A 21073-nucleotide genomic window follows, 5' to 3' on the forward strand; every position below is an offset into this window, starting at 1 on the left:
CCGCCCGGCGCCGCAGCAGCCGCCGCCTCTCCCCCGCGTCTCCGCCGCTGCCCATGGCCGCCCGCCGCCGCCGCTGACCCGCCGCCCCTCGCCGCCTCCCGAGCCGGGGCCGGGCCGAGAGGATGGGGAACACCACCTCCTGCTGCGTCTCCTCCAGCCCCAAGCTGCGCCGGAATGCGCACTCCCGGCTGGAGTCCTACCGCCCCGAGGCCGAGCTGAGCCGGGAGGACACGGGCTGCAACCTGCAGCACATCAGCGACCGGGAGAACATCGACGGTGAGGGCGGGCGGGCGGCCCGGGGCGCCCCCGCTTCCCTTCCCCTTCCCCTCCCCGCGGCGGGGCCGGTCCCCCCTGCCCCTGCGCGCCGCCGCCGCCCGGCTGCGGTCCCCGAGCCCCCGGGGGGCTCGCCGTGCGGCCGCGGTGCCCCTGCGTGGGGTGTGGCCGCCGGGGCGAGGTGTGCGGGGCCCTTCCCGCGAGGGCTGGGCAGCGCCGGCCCCCCCAGCCCCGCGTCCCCCTCCGCGGCGCAGCGCTGCGCGCCCGGCCCCGGCTCCCTCCGGGGCGGCCTCGCTGGCACCCGGCCGGCTCCGGCGGGCGCTCCCGGGGCCGGGCAGCGCGGTGGTGTCACCCGCGGGCTGTCGGTCAGTCAGTCAGTCGGCGGGGCTCTGCGGGGCGGGAGCGCGGAGGACAGGCGCGGCCGGCGGTGGGAGCGGAGCCGCGGCCGCCCTCTGTGCCGGGGCCTCCCGCGGGCGGCGGCGGGGGGGCTCGGCGCCGGGCGGGCCCCCTGCTCCCGCGGCCCGGCCGAGCTCGGGAGAGCCGCCTCCCCCTTGGCGCCGTGATGGCCGAACCCGCTGCGGTTTCGGATAATCGGTGCAGCTTAATTTTAAAGACGTGGCTTAATGTATATGCATAATTTGGTTTTCGATTAGCTGGAGTATTTGGTCCTAAAACTTTAGTTGGTAAAAGGTCGGCTGTCTCGTGGGTTGGTTTGCAAGAACCGCCTTTGGTAGGAAGCCAGGAAGAGGGACTTTGGTGCGCTGCAGTTTGCCTTCCACATTTTTTTCATGGCTTATTCGATGGTGATTTTACTACAGAGTTTTATGGTAAGTCAGCTCTTGCTGCTGGGGAAGCTTCGAAGGCCATAGAAGCAGGTAGGTTCCCTCCCCGGTGAAGATCACTTCTTTTAATGAGATGCGTTCATTCTGGACGTGAGGAAGCATTTCTTTACGGCGCGGGTGGTGGAACGCTGGAACAGGCTTCCCGCAGCGGAGCTCGATGCCCCAACCTGTGGGCGTGTGAGAGGCGGCTGGGCACGGCCCTCAACAGCGCGCTTCGCTTGGTCAGCCTGCTGCGGGTCCCGTCCAGCGGAGCTCCGCTGCTCTGCTCTGCCCTGGAAATACGGATGTTTTTCAGGCATCTTTGCTGCGTGCAGCTGAAAAATTGGGGTGTAACAGGATTGGTAGGTGGAAAAAAATACATAATGGTCTGGTCTGAGAAAGCCAGGGAGATGAAAGAACTGATTGTTGATCTGTGAATGATTAATTCTTCCAACGCCAGTGTTGTCCAGCGTAGCGGCATGCAGCGCGCTCTGATGGTACGGATTTCTCCATCTACACCAACACAGTCCGCAGTCAAGTCTGGGGTCAGAGATGTGTGGGTTTTGTGCCTTGTTCTTGATGTGTGGGTTTTTTTTCTGACTGTGAAGAAGAGCTTAGATGGAAACAGCAAGTGCATGTCTGCTCATTAAAATGTGCGTGTAATGCCGATAGCTGCCTGCATATTTGTAGTTCCTTCCAATAGATAATCTTTATTCGTTAGTTGTTCTGTTTGTTGGATCAAGTAACATGTGTATTCTGTCTCTCTTCTCCTTTAAACTATTGGCATGTTTCACGCCTGGAGTTGAAACCTGTTGTTAAAACGCAGAAAATACCTTTTATATTATTTATGTTTAAATTTTGTTGATTTTGATCTGGAACTATTGTCATTGCAATGTCACATTTTCAAAAGAGCAGGCCACCTTTAATTCTGAAAAAGAGCAGACGATTTTGGGTTTCCTTTTTGTGCCTTACTTTGGTCCTGCCCCTTTTTACAGGTGGAGTCTGAGAAAGAAGTTTTCGCTGAGGAGACTGATGGACAATAAATGTCTATACGCAGTGAACACCTGGAGATACTTTGGGTGAAGCAGCTTTTTGAAGTGTGCTTTGTGGTGGGTCTGCTACCCTGGAGTCAGACTCACTGAAGGCCTTTTGGTTAAAGGCGGCAGACTGACTGCTAAATGTAATGAGATGATACTGTGTTCCTGAAGTTTGATTTTCTATTCGAATAGCTATTGTATTTTTCTTGTTATATTGTTCAAAGTTATATGGCATACAGATGTTTACAGGTGAGACACTGGAGTGGGAAAAGAACGCTGATAATATTTTTACCTTCTTACAATTACGAGAGAGCAATAGTCTCGTTATCAGTGTCATGAAGAGAAAATGCTGGATGTTGATTCCTTAGTATTCCTGCAAGTCATAAAGTATTTCAGAGTTTCTTAAATTGGTAGTGTTCCCAAATGTACTTTAAAAAAAAAAGTGGGGACAAAGACTGATGCACAGAAAGGAAACTTTTTTGATGCTTCAGATTCACATTTCTGGCTGTTCTTCAAGTGGCAGCCCTTCTGTCTGGCTTGGAATGTGTGGCAGTGGCAGTCAGGCTCTCCAAGTGCAAATTCATGTCCCTAGCAAGTGTTTACCTTGTGGGTGGTACTTTCAGGGTCTGTGACAAATCATAGAATCATAGGTTGAAAAAGACCTCTAAGATCGGGTCCAACCATCCACCCAACACCACCATTCCTATTAAACCATCACATCTACACGTTGTTTTAAACATCTCCAGGGATGGAGGGACTCAACCACCTCCCTGGGCAGCCTGTTGCAATGTCTGACCACTCTTTCAGTGAAGAAACTTTTCCTGATATCTAATCTAAACCTCCCCTGACGGAGCTTGAGGCGATCGCCTCTCATCCTAGCGCGAGTTACCTGGGAGAAGAGACCAACGCCTGCCTCACTACAGCCTCCTTTCAGGTAGTTGTAGAGAGCAATAAGGTCCCCCCTCAGGCTCCTCTTCTGCAGACTAAGCAGCCCCAGTTCCCTCAGCCTCTCCTCATAAGACTTGTTCTCTAGACCCCTCACCAGCCTCATTGCCCTGCTCTGGACACACTCCAGCACCTCAATGTCCTTCTTGTAGTGAGGGGCCCAAAACTGAGCACAGTGCTCGAGGTGCAGCCTCACCAAGGCCGAGTACAGGGGCACAATCACCTCCCTACTCCTGGTGGCCACACTGTTCCTGAGACAAGCCAGGATGCCATTGGCCTTTTTGGCCACCTGGGCACACTGCTGGCTCATGTTCAGCTGGCTGTCGACCAACACCCCAAGGTCCTTTTCCTTCGGGCAGCTTTCCAGCCACTCCTCCCTAAGCCTGTGGCGTTGCATGGGGTTGTTGTGACCAAAGTGCAGGACCCGGCACTTGGCCTTGTCAAAACTCATACAGTTGGCCTGGGCCCATCGATCCAGCCTGTTCGGATCCCTCTGCAGAGCCTGCCTACCCTTGAGCAGATTGACACTGCCCCCCAGCTTGGTGTCATCTGCAGACTTACTGAGGGAGCACTCAATCCCCTCATCCAAGATCACTGATAAAGATGTTAAGACTGGACCCAAAACTGAGCCCTGGGGGACACCACTCACCACCAGCCACCAGCTGGGTTTAACTCCATTCACCACCACTCTTTGGGCTCGGCCATTCAGCCAGTTCTTAATCCAGTGAAGAGTACACCCATCCAAACCACGGGCAGCTAGTTTCTCCAGGAGGATGCTGTGGGGAATGGTGTCAAAGGCCTTACTGAAGTCCAGGTAGACAACATCCACAGCCTTTCCCTCATCCACTAGGCGGGTCACCTGGTCACAGAAGGAGATCAGATTGGTCAAGCAGGACCTGCCTTTCATGAACCCACACTGGGTGGACCCGATTCCCTGGTTGTCCTTCACATGCCCCGTGAGCGCACTCAGGATGAATCGTGCCATAATCTTGCCTGACACCGAGGTCAGGCGGACAGGCCTGTAGTTCTCGGGGTCCTCCTTCTGGCCCTTCTTGTAGATGGATGTTACTCTGGCGATCATCCAGCCATCTGGGACCTCCCCTGTTAGCCAGGACTGCTGATAGATGATGGAGAGTGCCTTGGCCAGCTCCTCCGCCAGTTCCCTCAGCACCCTTGGGTGGATCCTATCCAGCCCCATAGACTTGTGAGTGTCCAGGTGGCGTGCAGTGTCTGAGTTCATCTGTTTCGTGTGGAAGTTGCTTTCATGCTCATATTTATGGAAATTTGTGAAACATTTTATATTTTGGAGTGGGTAAAGCTGCTTGAATAAAACAAGGAGTTTTAGAACCCTTAAATCAGCTGTGGGCTGTTTAAGCTTTTAAGAGAGGTGAGTGGTTTTTGCTGTTGTAAGCCCTGTTTTTGGCAGTATGAGAGGGAGAAAGAAAGAAAGGGAGGGATGGCAAACCTTGAAGAGCGATTTAACTGGAAGTTTTAATACTTGTGGAACTGTTTGACGTTTGCCAGTCTCATATACTTCATAAGGAAATACTTGTCAAATCTGCCTGCAAGATTATGCCTTTGAATTGTCTCCTATAATTCAAGTACAATACATAGTTGAGTAGTAGTTTTTCAAAAAACGGAGGAGTTCTGCTTCCCCAGGAATGGGTTTTATAGCAATATTTTAGGTAAAATTACGTCAGTGGTACCTTGTTAGAAAATCTCAATTTCTGGAATATCTCCCAACTGTTTATGAAGTGGTATCTGAAAGAGAAGGGCATTTTGAAAGAGGTTTGATTAGGAGGAATATATCAAATTTAAGTATTCTGGAGTGTGATAAAGTGGATTTCTTTCTTTTTTTTTTTCTTTTATTTTTTTTTGTCACAAAATTTCTGAGAAGGTTACAGACTTCTGTAAGAATCCACATGTGCAAAATTGCCTCCCTGAATATTGTGCAGTCACCAGAATGCTTTTTTTAGTATTTTTTTTACAGGCTAATGATAGCAAAGAACACCTAACAGATTTTTAGTTCTGTTTTTTTTTGTTTTAGAAAGAGCAAGAGGATAATTGTAATGTACAGAGGTTACCATCCTTTTGTGATGATTTATTGTTAAGAGGGAGCTTCAACATTTTTCAGTGCTTCACATTTAAAAATTTACTTGAAGAAAGTTATGGCAGTGGATTCAAGACTTGCTGCTTCCTAGCTCTCTCTGCCATCAAGACATTTTTGTACAGCAGTGCTAATGACATCAATAAGTGAAAATGGTAGAAACCTGAATGTATCAGATTCTGTATCTCATTTGCGTATAGAGTGGTGTCTGTGCAAGCCGTGTAAACATCCTGGTGTACGCGTTGTTTAAATCCTGGCCAGCCAGACTGACCGTATCCTAGCCTCCGCTCTTTCTTTACGTCAGCACGTCACGCAGTCAGACCCAGTGTTGGTTCAGCTTGTGAAAACGCAGCGTGTGCTGACGTGCTCAGATGTGATTTCTCTGTTTGAAGCATGATTTCTGTAGTAAGGTTTTTGAGTATGGAGGTGTAGGGAGGGGGCAAAGGGGATATTTTTGCCCCCTCCATCACAAATACGATGGCATGAAGCAAAGCTGGTACTCTATAATGAAATGGGCTAAAAGGCTGCTCTTGAAACAGAATCACAGAATGGTAGGGGTTGGAAGGGACCTCTGTGGGTCATCTAGTCCAACCCCCCTGCCAAAGCGGGGTCACCTACAGTAGGCTGCAGAGGACCTTGTCCAGGTGGGTCTTGAATATCTCCAGAGAAGGAGACTCCACAACCTCCCTGGGCAGCCTGTTCCAGGGCTCTGTCACCCTCAGAGGGAAGAAGTTCTTCCTCCTGTTCAGACGGAACTTCCTGTGCTTCAGTTTGTGCCCGTTGCCCCCTGTCCTGCCACTGGGCACCACTGAAAAGAGTCTGGCCCCATCCTCCTGACACCCACCCTTCAGATATTTGTAAGTATATATTAGGTCGCCTCGCAGCCTTCTCTTCTTCAGGCTGAACAAGCCCAGCTCCCTCAGCCTCTCCTCGTAGGAGAGATGCTCCACTCCCCTCACCATCCTTGTAACCCTCTGCTGGACTCTCTCCAGTAGCTCTTCATCTTTCTTGAACTGGGGAGCCCAGAACTGGACAGAGTACTCCAGATGAGGCCAAAAAAAACCAAGAGACTAGATGGAGAGTGCCTAGGCCATTTGAAGGAAAGACATGATCAGCTTAATGGTTAGCACCTCTCCTGTCTCCCTCCACTGACTCCCCACCGTTGTAGACTCCTGCTAATGTCACTAGGTCATTTTTCATTGCTAGCTCAGATAATGTCACCCTGTGCCACTGTGCATCGCTGATAAACCTCTCCAGCCCTTTTCATGATGGGCCAGTCATGTTAATTTTTGCTGCATAATGCACAGCCTCCTAAGAATGGACTGCTTTTTGAAAAGCCATTGATTTTGTTCATTTACGTATTTTTTCTCCACCTTCTTGGAACTGGCATATGGGAGTCTCTGAAATGAGATTAGTTAGCATTTGTGTATGTCTGTGTACTGGGTTTTATATGAATGATGAGATTTTAGCAAAATACAGCAAAGTTTTAAATTGTCTGCCCCATATACCTAATGAAATTTTGCTGAAAGAGAATACTGGTGTTTTCAAGAGCTAGGGCATGAGGAGTTGCACGTTGTGAGGGGACTGACCTACATTCACAGAAATCAAGATATAAGCAATTGGGAAGCAAATTAAAAAATGTAGTATGCTGCACAGAGACATTCCTGCTGACACCTGGATCGTAAAAGGATAGCCCTGCTTTAAAACAAAAAAGTCTGTTTGGTTTACAGAAAAGCCTCTTTCAAAAATTTTCTTGTTCCCTTAGCCGGAATTCTTGCACGGAGGTGATCTGTATGCTTTTCAGTACTGTTGTCTGCGTTTTCTGCCTAAGCATTGGTCAGAGGTCATGCAGGTACCACTGCAATCTTGTGCACCAGAAAATTAAAAATAGAGCCTGCTGTGGCCTCCATCACTAGACTGAGTCCTGGGCTGCGTGCTGCAGACCTCTCGGGTTGCTTTTTTTCTTCCACTGTCAGCTTCATCTGTGTGTTCTGTGCTGTGCCCTGCTTCGCAGAGGCACCGTCATGTTGTACAAAGCCTTCCTAAAAGCTCACTTTCACATTGTTCACATCAAATCACTACGTGTGCACCCTTTATGAAGTGCATATTATTTCATATTTAGCTGTAGAAGCTTTCAGATGCAGACATGCAAGACTAATCGTATTTGAACCTACTTCTAAGCAATTTTATTAGTGGACTGCCATCTGATTAAGATTTTCTTTGAAAGTGAATTACACAAGATCAGCAGTCTTGGCTGGGCAAATTGGTACTTGAAGCAGAATGACAAGACTTAAAATTACAGGTCTCTGAAAATGAAAGGACTACTGCATTTTGAGGTAGTTTTCTTTCCTTAGATTTTACTGTACATAAGAATAATGTATTTAAAAAGAATGAAAACCTCTCTGCTGTGCGGTCGTAGCTGTTTTACCTAATTTCATGTGCTTACTGCAGGTTTTTCAGACTGTCAGGGTGTGTTTACTGCATCTTCAGGCCTTGCTCAAGATGAGATGAGCAGGTCCCAAAAGTAGCCCTGCAAATTTGTCACCCCCATATGGTGGGGACACCATTTTCTGCAACACGTGAGATGCCGTTTGCTGCACACGCGCAGCAGCTGACTGACACCGCAAATGCATTTTTCTAGCTGCTCTGTGTAATGTAGCCTGCGGTTGGCAGGGGAATAAGCGAGCAGGACCTAGTGCTGCGTAACAGCTGCCCTTGTCCTGCCAGCCAGCTGCAGATCAGCCATACTCTAAATATCTTCCTTGGGTCATGCAAGAATATTAAGTACACTTTACAAACTGAAAACATAAGCAGATGAATTTGAATTACTTCTGCTGCCTTATTTTTCCTTTGAAACTGGGTAACTAGAGCTCAGATCTGTTAGTTGATGTAAATAATGGTCTTTTTTACTTCATCGTGCAAAAGTGCCGTGCATCTCTGAAATGTATGTGAAGAGCTAGTAAATGTTAACAAAATTTTCAAATTCAAAAATTTGTTATTTAGATAGAATACTCCCAGCAGCATGCTTGGGTGGTGCCTTCACTGGAGTAGTTGCACCTCCTCTGTATCTTCTGTAACAGTTTTGTCTCCTTAAAATCCAACTTTAAAAGTAAATATGCTGGCATTGCTGAAATGAACTGTTTCATATTTCCCAAGCTGAAAGTTTTTGCAGAAGTTGACCAAAATTCAGAGGTGGTTTTAACTGAGCTCAGCTTAAACTACTTTTTGTTGCCAGCTGTGTAGACCCCATATGTCATCGTAACTCACCCCCCCCCAGCGGGTTCAGCCTGCGCATCAGCAGCTCTTGAGCCACTTGTGGGAGAACCAGCTGGAATTCAGAGCGCTCGTTAGCCAGAACTGGAGAAAGAACTTGGTGGCAGCAGCATTGTCCTGAACACTAGTCCGCAGCTAGTCTAGAAGCTGGCCATGGAGCTGTGGTTATGGCACTAGTGAGAAATCACTAGTGAAAGATGGTTGGAGAATTTAATCAGATCCTTTTTTTTTTTTTTTCTTCCCTTTTTCTTTTTTTGTTGTTTCCTTTCTCATCACTTGTGTAATATTTTGGGCCTGCGAACTCTAAAGGATTTATTAGACCTACTGTCATTCAGCTAAGACAAGTTTCTCAGATCGGCAAGAATGTACGTTTCCATTAACTGGTGTTATTTACTTCTGTCTGTATTTTCTTCACAGAATAATTCTGTTTCTGTGAAGTCAGGCTGACGTTGTAGCCATTTGACTGACGAACCTTTGCTGTGCCATCACAGAAGCAGTTTGCGCTGCAGAAGTTGTTCTCTTGTTCTGTAGCTAGCGATGGTTTGAACAAAATCTATCCGTAAAAGCAATGTTTTTGTCACTGTGAGTGGCACTTATCTTTGTTGTTTTATAAGTGTTGCAGAAAACTGTGACATTTGAATGCTAAGACAAGTTTATGGAGCAGAGCTAATCCTAAGATTAGAAGTGGATTGTCACCCACCTCACGTCCCATTTCCCCCACTCTTCTCCCCTCTGGTTCTTGGGGGGGAAGCGCGTCTGCACTGGCACCAGTGTGATACCCTTTTCTCTTTGTGAGAAGAGTCAGCCTTCGACTACCCATCCATAATTTTCTTTAAAAAAAACAAACTGAGCTTTGGTTAAAAAAAAAAAATCGTATCTCAGGCTTTTTGCTTGCTTGTTTCTTTGTATGCAATATGATTCTTAGACACCTGTGGCTGAGATCCAGGAGATATCAGATGGGAAGTGAAAAAATTTCCTGTCAACAATATTGAAACCAGTATGAGACAGTGTTGAAATTTTAAAAGCTTCTTTTCGCTGCTGTATTGGTATTTCATTAAGAGTGGGAATTGATGAGTTATTCCTGAATGCAGAAGTTGGATTGTAAGGAGACAGAACTATTGCAGAAGATGAAGGGGAAGTAGTAACCGCGCCAGGTTTTTGTGAAGCCGGGCTACCCAGAAAGTCATGCTGATGTGCACTGGTACTAAATGAAGATGCAAGACTGGTGGTACAGGGATCCTTCTCTAGATTTGGAGCAAAATTAGTGGGTTATTGGCACGCTTAAAATTGTTTCTGGTTTGCAGTTTGTCTGTACACATTAGCATTCTGGGAAATGGTACCTCTGTGTTGCTGTGGTGTTATTTGTGTTATGACATCTTACTGAACGCTTCCCACTGATGAGGAAGCTTACTACCATCTTTGTTCCTGGAAAGAATGCATTGATTTCAGATACTGAAAGTAATACTGCATGAGAAGGGAGATACGCTTGATCATCAAAGGTGTTTTGAAATAGTGCCGTACGCTTTCTCGCTTCTCTGCGAGCTCTGTGAGGAGGGGCTGCTTTCGGCATTGTGCGTATCCGTGAGGTAGTGTCGGTGGAATGACTGGCAGTAGGGACGCTTCCCTGCTTGTAGGGGGCTTTTCAGTATTTATCAGTTGTTCTGTTTTACACCTAAATATGCTGTGATTTCTTTATCTGTTTCTGAATTTCCTAAGGAAGAGGATTCTGTTACCTGAAGATCCAAAGTTTGGGCGTTGCAGCTGGTTCTGAACAAGGCAGGACATGCTTCCCTGCCTGGCTGAAGGAACCGTTCAGGCTGTGGTCAGTGAGCTTTACCAGCAGTAATAACACCTCTCAACTGCTTTGTGAGCTGTGTTGTTTTGTAGAATGATGCAAGTGATGTAAAGACCTTGAAGAAGGTCTTTCAGCATTTGAAATTAATTAGAGCTCTTGATTCCTAGGCCCATGTTCAGAGTTTTAGATCTCATCTGTTTTTCCAGCTTGAAAAAAAGTTATGTGTCACATCATCATATATACAGTTTACACTGAGTAAGCTGTAGTGTGTGTCCCCCACTCCCTCCTCCGCCTCCTCCTCAAAGACTTCTGTTAAAATAACCAGTGTGAAATACAGGTTAGAAAAAGTTACGATTGAGAACATGTGGATAATCCTAATAGAATTTTTTATTTCTAGACGGTTAGTTTGGTTATTATAGGATTGCAGTCTCCCGTGTAAGATAGTATCATAGCTGTTATGAATCAGGATCTTTATAATCTGATACCTTTGTGTTTTGGGTTTTTTTTCATTTTGAAAGACTTCAAAGGACTCATTTTGGTTTTATTAATTAAGTTTATGAAACTATATAACTGAAATCAACAGGAGTAAAATTCATCATGGTAAGTCCAGTTATTGCAGAATGTTTTGCCAGCCATTCAGTGCATTATTCTGCTGTGTCTGTACTTAGAAAAAACCCATAGTTTCAGTTCTTACTGGAGAGATTTTTATTTCTAGTTGCTAACAGTTTCAACTGCAGCCAACTACAGCTATAGCCAGGATTTTAAATTTATGGTATCCCCAAATTCAGTAAAGTCTGTGGAGGATGATCTTACTTTGATTTGAAATTCTCTGCCATTATCGCTATTAAAATGGGGAATGTAATTAACCTCTTAACATAGTTGTTCAGATACATGGTTTGAAATTCTAGTGGTTTTAATATTAAATAGTAGTCAATGATAGATTTATTTGCATTTGGAATGAACGTTTCCTGAAAAGGGATTCTGCAACGGAGATAGAGGAGCTCTCTTCTGATTAGTATTTTGGTATTTCTTGTTATGTGGTCATACGTAGTAGATTTGGAGTTCAGACGTTAAAATAACCATCAAGATAAAATCCAGCTTCAGGAGTGAACGACAAGATCTTTTGCGCATGCCTCTGCTCTAAGCTGTGTGTCGGTCCCACCTGACGTGCCCTGTGAACGCGTCGCTCTCGGTGGCACTTCGTTCTCGAAGCTTTTTGTTGTGGCTGTTCCTACCTGGCAGAAATCCACATGCGTTTTGTTCAGTCGGTCATTGGGGGTGGGAAGGGTGTGAAGAGTTTGGAAATGCCATTGTGTTTTAAGCTTTCAAACCAGGCTTCCTGCTGCTAAATGTCCTCCTTCCTTTTAGGACAATTCATTTGGGATGGTAAGTGTCTCGTATACTGCATTGACAATATACAGCCTCTGTGTCAGACATAGAAAGAAAAATTGGAACTGTAATTTTCCTTAGAGGTATGTGTGCTTTTTTGAGGGTTTAGGTAGGAGAAGGATTCCTCTAACTGAGGTGGTGCTGGAGATCTAGTCTGGGATGAAAATAATACACAGGAGGTGAGATCTCACTGGTTGTTTCATGGACCAGTACTGCATTTGAAAGCTAAAGCAAACAAAAAAAAATTTAAAATTCCATTTATAAGCAGTGATGTAGATTCTACATCTAGTAACTTGTTTCCCCTTGGCAAAATGGATATTTAAGTCAAGTGGACATTGCCAAGTTAAATTTAACTGGAAATGAATGTTTTGTGAAAAGTAAGCTCTTGACCTCAAGGCACATTTAAAAAAAAATATTACAGTAAGCAGTTATTTTTATAACAAGTATTTGAATCACAGTTTATGCAATCCAAACACTGAAGCTTTATGTTACTGCATGAGAACCTGAACTTAAATTGAACAACTGCTTTTACGTTTTCACACATCTGGTTGTGTGGGTTTGGTTTTTTTTTTCCCTTTCTTTTTCTCCTTACTGCATGCTTTAACTTTTGAATTTTAATTTACAGTTCAACAGCAGTGAAGTTATGCATAGGGGTGGATAGAAAAGGGGAAGAGATCTTAGGGGAGCATATCCGTAGTTCTTTTGTTGCTGATTTTTTTCTGAATTATCTCAAAATAGGTTCACGTGGATATCAATGCTCTAGAAAAAAAAAGTGCATGACTACTGGCTTATAGACAGTGGTTATTCAAGTGAAGCATGGTACTTCTTGAGGTTGTGACTTCTGTCAGGCGTCGTATGTGAAGGGAAGATTGCTGCTTGCTGTGGCCAAGCCGCTGCGTGGTGGAACAGACACGTGGAGCGAGGTCCCAGGCACGCTGCTCTCGTCTCCCCTTCCTTCTGTTCCTGGTGGCTGAGGTTAGCTGAGGGCCTCAGCTCTTGCTGGGTTGCTGGATAATGGTGGGATGTAAACCCAGCATGGCGTTTGTCCTTGGGGTATCTGTGAGCTCCAGGAAGCTCCCGAAGTGAAGGCCAGGCCTCCTGGCTTTCTTGGGGCTATGGGCCAGGGCTGCGTGGCTGCCTCTCCCCACAAACGTTTTTTTGTGTGTGTGTTCTTCAATGGAATCTATGTACCTAAGATTTAATATTGAACAAATGTTTTGGAAAACAGCATTTTTAAAGTGAAATGTTATTCTATCTTTTTCATCATGTTGCTAGTGTAAAGTTAAAACTAGCTTTGAGCTGAAAGATAAATATATGTCTTTTTGATCATTGCCCTCCTCCATCTCTGCAGCTTTAGCAAGATTGCCTGATTTTTCTCTCCTTACCTCCTCTCCATTTTTTTTTTTTCTGGTGTATCTCTGTCGTAGTTTGCCTTACTTGCCTCCTGCCCGTGCCCCTCAGCCCAGCCCTTTTCTGCCCACAACACAAAGAAGGTCCCGTCTCCGCTCTCGTCCCCTCTGCTTTGACCCCCGATGTGTTGCTGTGCTTTCTGAGTGATGAGCAGCACGTATCATGTGCAGCGCGTTCTAGAGCAGGGTGTGTGACGACGCCGGGGTGGCACCATAGCTCTCAGTGTTGATTTCAAACCCCTGTTTTCGGTTACATCATGTTTGCGTTTCAACATTTGCTGCGCATTCCTGGTTTCCTCTCTCGTCTTTATTTGCTTGACTGCGAAACATGCAGCAATCCTTGTTCTCTGAGATCTGTGTGACAGTTATCCACATACTGGTGAGATTTCTGCATTTCCCCCTCTATCTTTTGGACTTTTAAGTAGCACTGAACATGTTTTCTGATCTCTCTAATTTTCTTCATGACTTTTGGAAATGTGCGCTTTATGATGAGTTCGTGTCCTGGATTACGTTTGGGATTACAAATAAACTGCAGCGCATGAGTTGTAATTCTTTAAATAGGTTCTGAGGTTGTGTATGTTTTTTCTTTTTTAAAGAGTAGTGGAATGAATTTACACTGCTTTCTTCTAAATAAAAAGCTGAAAGGAGATTTAATTAGTAGCAGGATTAAGATTTGCAATTCATGGAAGAAATTTCTTGGTAATTACCATCTCTGTAATTGATACGCTGCCTGCGCTTCAATGTGTCCAGCTGTATGCAAATCTTTTCTAAGTACATATTTCTGCATTGCCTTGCTCATGTAAATGAGGAATCTCCTTGGTTTCTGTTTGGGGACTCAAATCTGATTAATTTGGCATTGCCTAACTGAAAGGCAGGATCTGTTGCTGAAAAAGGTTCTTTCTTGTGTGAAGGGAGCGGGAACGCCTGAGGTATGAGCTCGGAGGCGGTAGCTGGGACTGGCGACTGGCCGCCGTGGCCGGGGTTGCCTGGCAAGCCGGCGGGGTGAGGAGGGATGCTGCCTGTCACGGTTGGGTTGGCGAGTCCAGCTCCGCCAGCAGCCCAGCCCTGTCCGGCCAGGCGCGGTGGGACCGGGAGGGGGTTTTCATCTCCTGGTCTGGTACTCTTCCTTCCCTTGGTTTTGTCAGTCTGTGGCTCTTGTCTGTGTGAAGGCTTTAGTTTGTGGCTCTGTGGGTCAGAAGGGCTCTCCAGCCCTGTTGTCTGCGTCTTCTCTGAAAAAACATTCTGCAGAAAGTTGCTGAAATGGTCAGGAGCGCTTCTGGTCCTCGACTTGCTGGCCACGCCATCATCTCCACAAGCAGCTCCTTCAGGCTACTCGTCCTGTGCTGATCAAACCCGCAGGGAACGCCGCACGCTGAGTCAGCACCCTGCCAAGCCTTGCTGTAGCTGGACGACTTGACTTGTCTTACTTACGTGACGAAAATTAGTGGAGGCAGCTAGATCTCAAGAGAATGTGCTGAACTGCTTGAGCCAAAGTCCGTTCTTACATGGGGATTTTAATTCTGTTTTTCATCCAGGCAAAATGGTTTTGCGGCAGGTATACCAGAAATAAGCTGGTAAAGGTAACCTGTCAAACCGGACGGGGGGAAGATAACTCCTGATACAACCGCTCTGGTGGGGTGCAGCGGCATGGAATTCAATATTGTGAAGCCGCAGTTCAGCAGCGCACGTAAACTGTGTACTCAAGTCCATCACTAGCTGTAAAGCGCTTACGTTTGCAATGTCTTGCAGTTAAGTTGTATGGTAAGTTTGCTAAACAGGGCCTGTGTGAGAGTAACGCTTGTTAAAATAATTGAGAACATGGAGCTTGCTCTTGCAAGATGCTTAGCATTCAGTTGTCTGTTCAGCAAAGCACTTGCTGAGAGGGGTTATCGCATCTGATTTATAAATAGTCCTGTTAACTTCCTACTGCTTGCTACAGTTCTCTTTCCTCAGGTAACTAAGGTACTTTTTTTTTTTTGTGTATCTGTTAGAAAATAATAGAGAAAGTATGTGCTGATGAAGTTTTATTGTTGATGTCTTCTAGACAGTTGGTAATGTGTAGCTTTAATCTGGAAAATAATTTGACCCAGAAGCCTGTTTGATCTCTGGGAAGATCTCTGCAATATCTTTCAAGTAAGAGTCTGGCAATGTTTACTTATTGTTTGGAGAAAAAACTAAGACTTGGTTTGTGAAAGCAGTTTTGTGTTATTGCTAAATGGCATTACCTCTGTCTGTCTTGCTGTCTGGGCCTGGTTTCTTTGTTCACCCACTATATTTGCATGGGCTCCTTCTCTTCTCTTTTGTCTTCTGTTTATGCCTTTGTGGCGGGGTTTATTGTTTTGCAACAAGTAACCTTTCTTATCCTAACTGGCTGAAGTTATTATCCAGGACTGGGTCGTGATAGCATTTTTTGATCCCATAAATAAACTTGTGTTTAGTGTATTTTCTTAATAGAGCCTAAAACAGATGGGAGGAAAAGTCATAGTTTTGCTATGATACTATATAGGAGTTAGCCCTAGGCACGTGTCTATGTATCTTAAACAAATAGCTAATACATTGGTAGTTACCATTAATTATTTCCATTAGCTTCATTCCTTTGATTAAAAGGGATCATTATCATCTCCATGGTGGATGACCTGGTAAACAGTGGAGAATCAGAAATTACTTGCAAATGAAGTTTGTGATGAACAACACTCTTTATGTATTCATGTCTGCACTTGTGAATATAATATATTAATAATGGGTGACTTACTGTGTTTTCAAGCTCAGACAGCAGTGAAGAAATGTCCTCAGCTCTCTGTTTACCAGAAAGATGGAATTAAACAAAAAGGATTTATGAGATTTACAGAGAAAGCTGAAGGTGATTTGGATATTAAATAATCTTGCAAATATTGTGCCTGACTCAGGAAAAGAATTTATTTTTAACTTTAATATATGTCCTCTCTCTGTAATGGAAATTCTTTTATTTCCTCATTATAAAAGATTTTTACTTTTTAAAGGCAGTAGCTTGATGCTGCGAGCTAACATTAAAAATAACAGTAGGCATCTTTCAAGCAAAGCAATCTCCATGTCAGCAAGTAATATTTGTGAGGGAATTAAAAGCCCTTGAAACACATTAGAAGACATATGGTGAATGGGTAGGGAAATACTGTTTTGTTCATTGGTACTGCAGACTGTAGCAGGAATTTCAGTGTCTGTCTATTACTTGGTTAAATACCCTTCTCTCAGCTGTAAAACTCGCTTAGGATTAAATACTAATCTGTTGTAAATAAACTTAACTCAGTGAAATTACATTTAAGAGAATTTATCTCTTAATTTTCCAAGGTGATGTATTGAGGCGGCTCTTAAAGTCAAATCCAAGTTTTGGGAGTTCCTTTGGGCTGTGTCAGTTTTCCGAGGACTGTAAAAAAGGAAATTGAGAGGTTTTCTGCCAGTTTAGACCAAGTAAAAAGTTAATCTAGTACTTGTAGTAAAATTACTTCCTTGAAAGTAAAATAATACTGTAAGTTTTGTGCAATAGATTTGGTTTTCATTGTGGGTTTTTTTTTTGTGTGTGTATATGTATGTATATATAAAAAACTCCACAACTAAAACCTTTCTGTCAAGAAAATGAGTGGTTCTGTGTGACTGTAGAAGCCATGGGGGCATCGGTTTCTGCCAGGAACATGTAAATCAAATAGGGCTGATAACAGCCAAAGACTTATTTTGCCAAATTCTTCAGGGCTCTGTATGCTGTACAGAAGGTCGTCTTGACTTCTACTGTTTGTTCTAGGGGAAGAAAAGACAAGAAGGTGAAAAATAACTTTCCTGTTTGCAGTCAGAAACTAGCTATCCTTCTGGGTTTTGGTCCTTAGTTTGTGGCTCGCGTGGGAGTTTTTCCTTCTCCCAGTCCTGGCTGGCAGCGGTGCTGGCTGCTGGGCTGTGACGGACGCCTGCCGAGCACGCTGGTGTGCGGGGCGCGTGTCGTGTCTGGGACCAGACCAGCAGCTTTGCGCTCCCGTGGGAGATGAGCTTAGCATTAAATGGTACATTTGACTTGCTGTTTTGTTTCTGAGTGAAGTTCAGCAGTGTCTCTACTTGGAGTTTAATTTATAGGTGCTTTGATAGTCGTTGCAACCTTGAGCTATGGAAATCCTTTCTCACCTGTTCAACCCCAATGTGTGTTTTAGCAAAGGAGATAAATATTTCTCAAATATTTTCTCTGTGAAAGTGTATTTAAAAGGTAATTGACCAGCTGCTCTTCTGTCTCCCTCCCTTCCATCAGGTTAAGGGGCTGTTACTGCCTGTGTTATTCGCAAAGTGTACAATATGCTAAAATATTCACTATATGAGTCTGACTTTCATAAAGGCAAACCACTTGTTTATAAGGTTAAAAAATACAAAATAAGCCTTTACTAAATTTTAACCTCCTTCCAAAAAGTGCCTTACAGACTTATCTTCAAGTGTTGTATTAGCATGTAGCAGAGAATTTGAGGAATCACCCGTTCAGTCAAGCCGGTGTCTGAGACAGCAGTGGCTGCTCAGAGTGTGCGCAGAAACATCTGCAGCGGGCTGCGTGAGGGGCAGAGCCGTACGGAGCTGCAGGATGCCTGCAAACGTGCATGAGGCGGAGACAAGAAGCAGAACTGTCTTTGGATGTGACCTTCTTTTTAAAGGAAAAATAATACTAGCCTTAATAAAAAAAATAAATCTATTGCTTGTTTATAAAACTTTGTATTACATTTGGATTGCTTTGAGTATGGGAAAGTCAGTTTGTCCGTGGGATTGCTTTGGAGGGTGCTCCAGGATTTCCCGGGCAGAAGGGCACGTGCTGGAGTCCAACAGAAATACGCCGGTATGTGAGCGGCAGGCATCCTTAGATATTTGACGCTTTTATTTTTGCTGGGCCTAGGCTATGCTGAGGGTCTGTGCACGCACTGTGGCAAGTTTTCAGAGTCAACTAGAATGTTGAAAAATACCAAGTATTTTTTGTTGCTTAATTCTTTTCTGAACAAAACCCCATAATTCTGAAAGGCAGTTATCACATACCGAAAAGTTTTATAAAGACATGCAAAGCATGTTAGGTTTTCAATGTGAAATATGATTTTAGTGCTTATGCAGTAAAACTGCATGCCCTTACAGACTGATGTTTGCTTTTGGCCTTAAAGGGAAGAGCAAGGGGTTGACTTTGTTTCAGAGTCTGCTGTGGAAATGGCATAGGTTTTCCAAAATAAGGTTATTAGTTTACTTCAGTCCTGGCCTCCTAATTTCTGAGGGAGCTATAGGTCAGCCTTATGGTGCCTGTAGTTCTTAAATTTTTTTGCGTAGAACGCTGGGAGTGATTTGCGTATTACATGGCCTATAAACACTGTTTGTTGGGAATGTGGTGAAGCCGTCAGCTGTGCTTCATCATCTGGGTTTTCCTTGCCTAGCAGCAGCATGTGAAGGGGAAAAGGAACTGGAAATACAAAACTTATGCTAACAGTTATGTTTTTGCTGCTCTGGAGAACATTGTTAGGACACTGAGAAGAAAACTGGATTTATCTTTGGAGATGCAGTACTGCTGGATAAAAGGACGTGTTTGCTTCTAGAAAAGGTGCCTTCTAGAATATACTGCACTCGATTATAGTAGCAGCTTTAGTAAGTGCAAAAATTACACACTTGAAAGGTCACTAAAATTCAGAGGTTAAGCTAAAGCTGAGGACTAGCTACAAGGTGAACGTGGATGTGTACATCAAATGTGATGGTGCCTTAAATGATACTTTAGGAGGGAAAAAGGTCTGACATTCCCCCTCGCCCTCCCCACCCCATACTGCACTTATTCACAGGACAGACGTGCAAGGAGGGAGCAATATTGCAATTTGAGACCACCATCAAGTGTCCATGCATTTGTGGCGTTATTGTTTCAGTTCCCTTTCATTTCCAGTGAACAGAAGAACCTTTTCAAGGATTGCATCTCACAAAAGACTGCTGTTCAGAATATTCAGTTTGGGATAGTCAACAGGTGACATTCTAGACCATAATTTTTATGTGTTTATCTAAAGCCTGTCCAGAACACTGATTAAGAAAATACTTCTACCTTTTACCCCAGCAATTTTGGGCTAGTTAAAAAAAGGAGAAGATTTAATTTCTATTACATGTCTGTTTGCATATTTTGATTTGAAGTCTGATGAGGAGCCCAACAGATAAAACCTACAAAATGTTAACACTTGGCAGTATTTTTGAAACTGCCCCTTATCTGGCTCAAATGCTGTGGTTTGAAGTCTTGTCCATTTTTAATATAGCTTCTATCATCGTTGTAAAGCCCTCCCCAGCCATTTCTGAAATCGTAATAAAATCTACATTGTCTGATGCTACCTTACAAAGTCTGGGTATGAAAGTAAACAGACAGAAGTGATCTTACTCTGTTATTGCTTGCTGTTACCTATTTCCGGCTGCTGCCTGTGACTTCACCAATGTCTCAGAGGCTCCTTTCTGCTTGTTTTCTGTTCTGTGCACAGGTAAGAAACAACCCTTTGGTGTCCTGCAGTTTCTTGTATCTAAAGATAAGAGAAAACCAGCTGAGAAGTACCTCCATGCATGTGTACAGTGTGGCATGGAATGGGCGTTTTAGCAGAGCGTGGGCAGCCCGGTGGTGCTCTCTGGGTCGCGTTCTGCCTCTCGCATGCAGTAGGTGTGGGCGGCCGCAGTAGCTGCGTCAGGGCAAGGTGCAGCAGGCACACGGTGTGTTTCTGCTCGGACGTGGCTATATTTAATTAATCTGCCATTTTCATTATTTTGATGTGATTAGTTACGTGAAATTAAAACTTACAAAAATAGTATCATTACAGTTCCAATTTTGAATGGGGACTTCTCAGAACAGTTAGGAGAGGCCAGGAACTTGTGCCATTTGTAGCATGTGCTAAATCAGAGTAATAGGGGTCTCCTTTTTTCAAATAGAGATTTCTCCTGTTGTACTTCTCAGTTCATAGAGATCCACAAAGAGAGGAATCAAAATGGCCCTGTAAGGAGCGCAGCTCAGTATATCAGCGAGAACCGTACAAGTCTGTATTACTCTCCGAAGTCAGAGAGGACCTGCTGGGTTAAGAGACATGCTTATTATTTAGTTTAAGTAACTTGGTGGGATGGCGCTGTGAAATTAAAATACAGGAACTCAATCTTTAAAACCGCTGTTACAGCATTTAAGTGTGTGAAAGATTTGACTGGGTTATTTCCCTGTCCCCTTTGAAGAAAGCAAATGATTCGGTAGGCTTCAAGCCTGTAAGTGAGTGGCCCTTTTACCAGGGAATATCATATACGTTATTTTTAGGGAAACAATTACTAAATCACATCTGTATGCCTTAGCATTTATGTGTTTAAAATACTAGTTTTGTATTGATTAACAATATTGTTGGAAAGCATTTTTCCATCACAAAGAAGTGGAGTTTCTCTTTTTCTTGTTAAGGCTGCTTTGGCCTGTCGCTTGATGCTGTAATGCAGAGATTGCTCATTTCCTAGCAAAACTGAAGTCAGAACAGAACTGCAGGTGTGCTGAGAGCAGAAAAGCTTTAGGGTTAACCCTGGTCTCCGTGGGCACATTGATCCCTTGGAAGGAATATCTTTGTGTGTTTTGTCTAGCTCTAGTCTTTGCTTCTGTGGTGGAGAAACTTAACCCCTGAGTAATGAAGTTTCTTTAACAGATTATTTTCCTTCACTAAATTAATTTATTTACAGACTTCTAAGCATTCTAAATTCTTGAAAGTTCCAAGTTCTAATGCTAATTCCAGATAAACTGGTGACACCTGTGGTCATTTATTTTGGCACTGTAATCCCTTTTAAAGGCTGGAGTTTTCCTTGTTAATCCGCAGGCTCACATCACAGTGTCTCCTTTCAAAGCCACTCACACGTGCGCTGAAGTTGATTGCCGATGCCATCTGAGGCTATGGCACGCTGGAGCCTGATGCGTTTTATCTCTGTCTGCCATAATGTGCCTGTAGTAGGCAAAATTTCTTTTATACTCATTTTATGTTCATATTCTAAAAATATTAGTCAGTTGTGTTCTGTGG

General features: G+C 44.3%; 1 protein-coding gene across 1 annotated transcript in view; it reads left to right on the forward strand.

Moving 5' to 3' along the window:
* The window catches only part of CCNY (cyclin Y), a 127656-nt gene continuing 106583 nt past the window's right edge, over window positions 1–21073 (forward strand). Inside the window, exon 1 of the mRNA XM_075419707.1 lies at window positions 1–276. Within this exon, the coding sequence (XP_075275822.1) occupies window positions 123–276 (154 nt within the window). The 5' untranslated portion in view covers window positions 1–122. The remainder of the gene's footprint in view (window positions 277–21073) is intronic.

The sequence above is a fragment of the Opisthocomus hoazin genome, chromosome 4, assembly GCF_030867145.1.
Source record: "Opisthocomus hoazin isolate bOpiHoa1 chromosome 4, bOpiHoa1.hap1, whole genome shotgun sequence".
In the NCBI taxonomy this organism is placed as follows: domain Eukaryota; kingdom Metazoa; phylum Chordata; class Aves; order Opisthocomiformes; family Opisthocomidae; genus Opisthocomus; species Opisthocomus hoazin.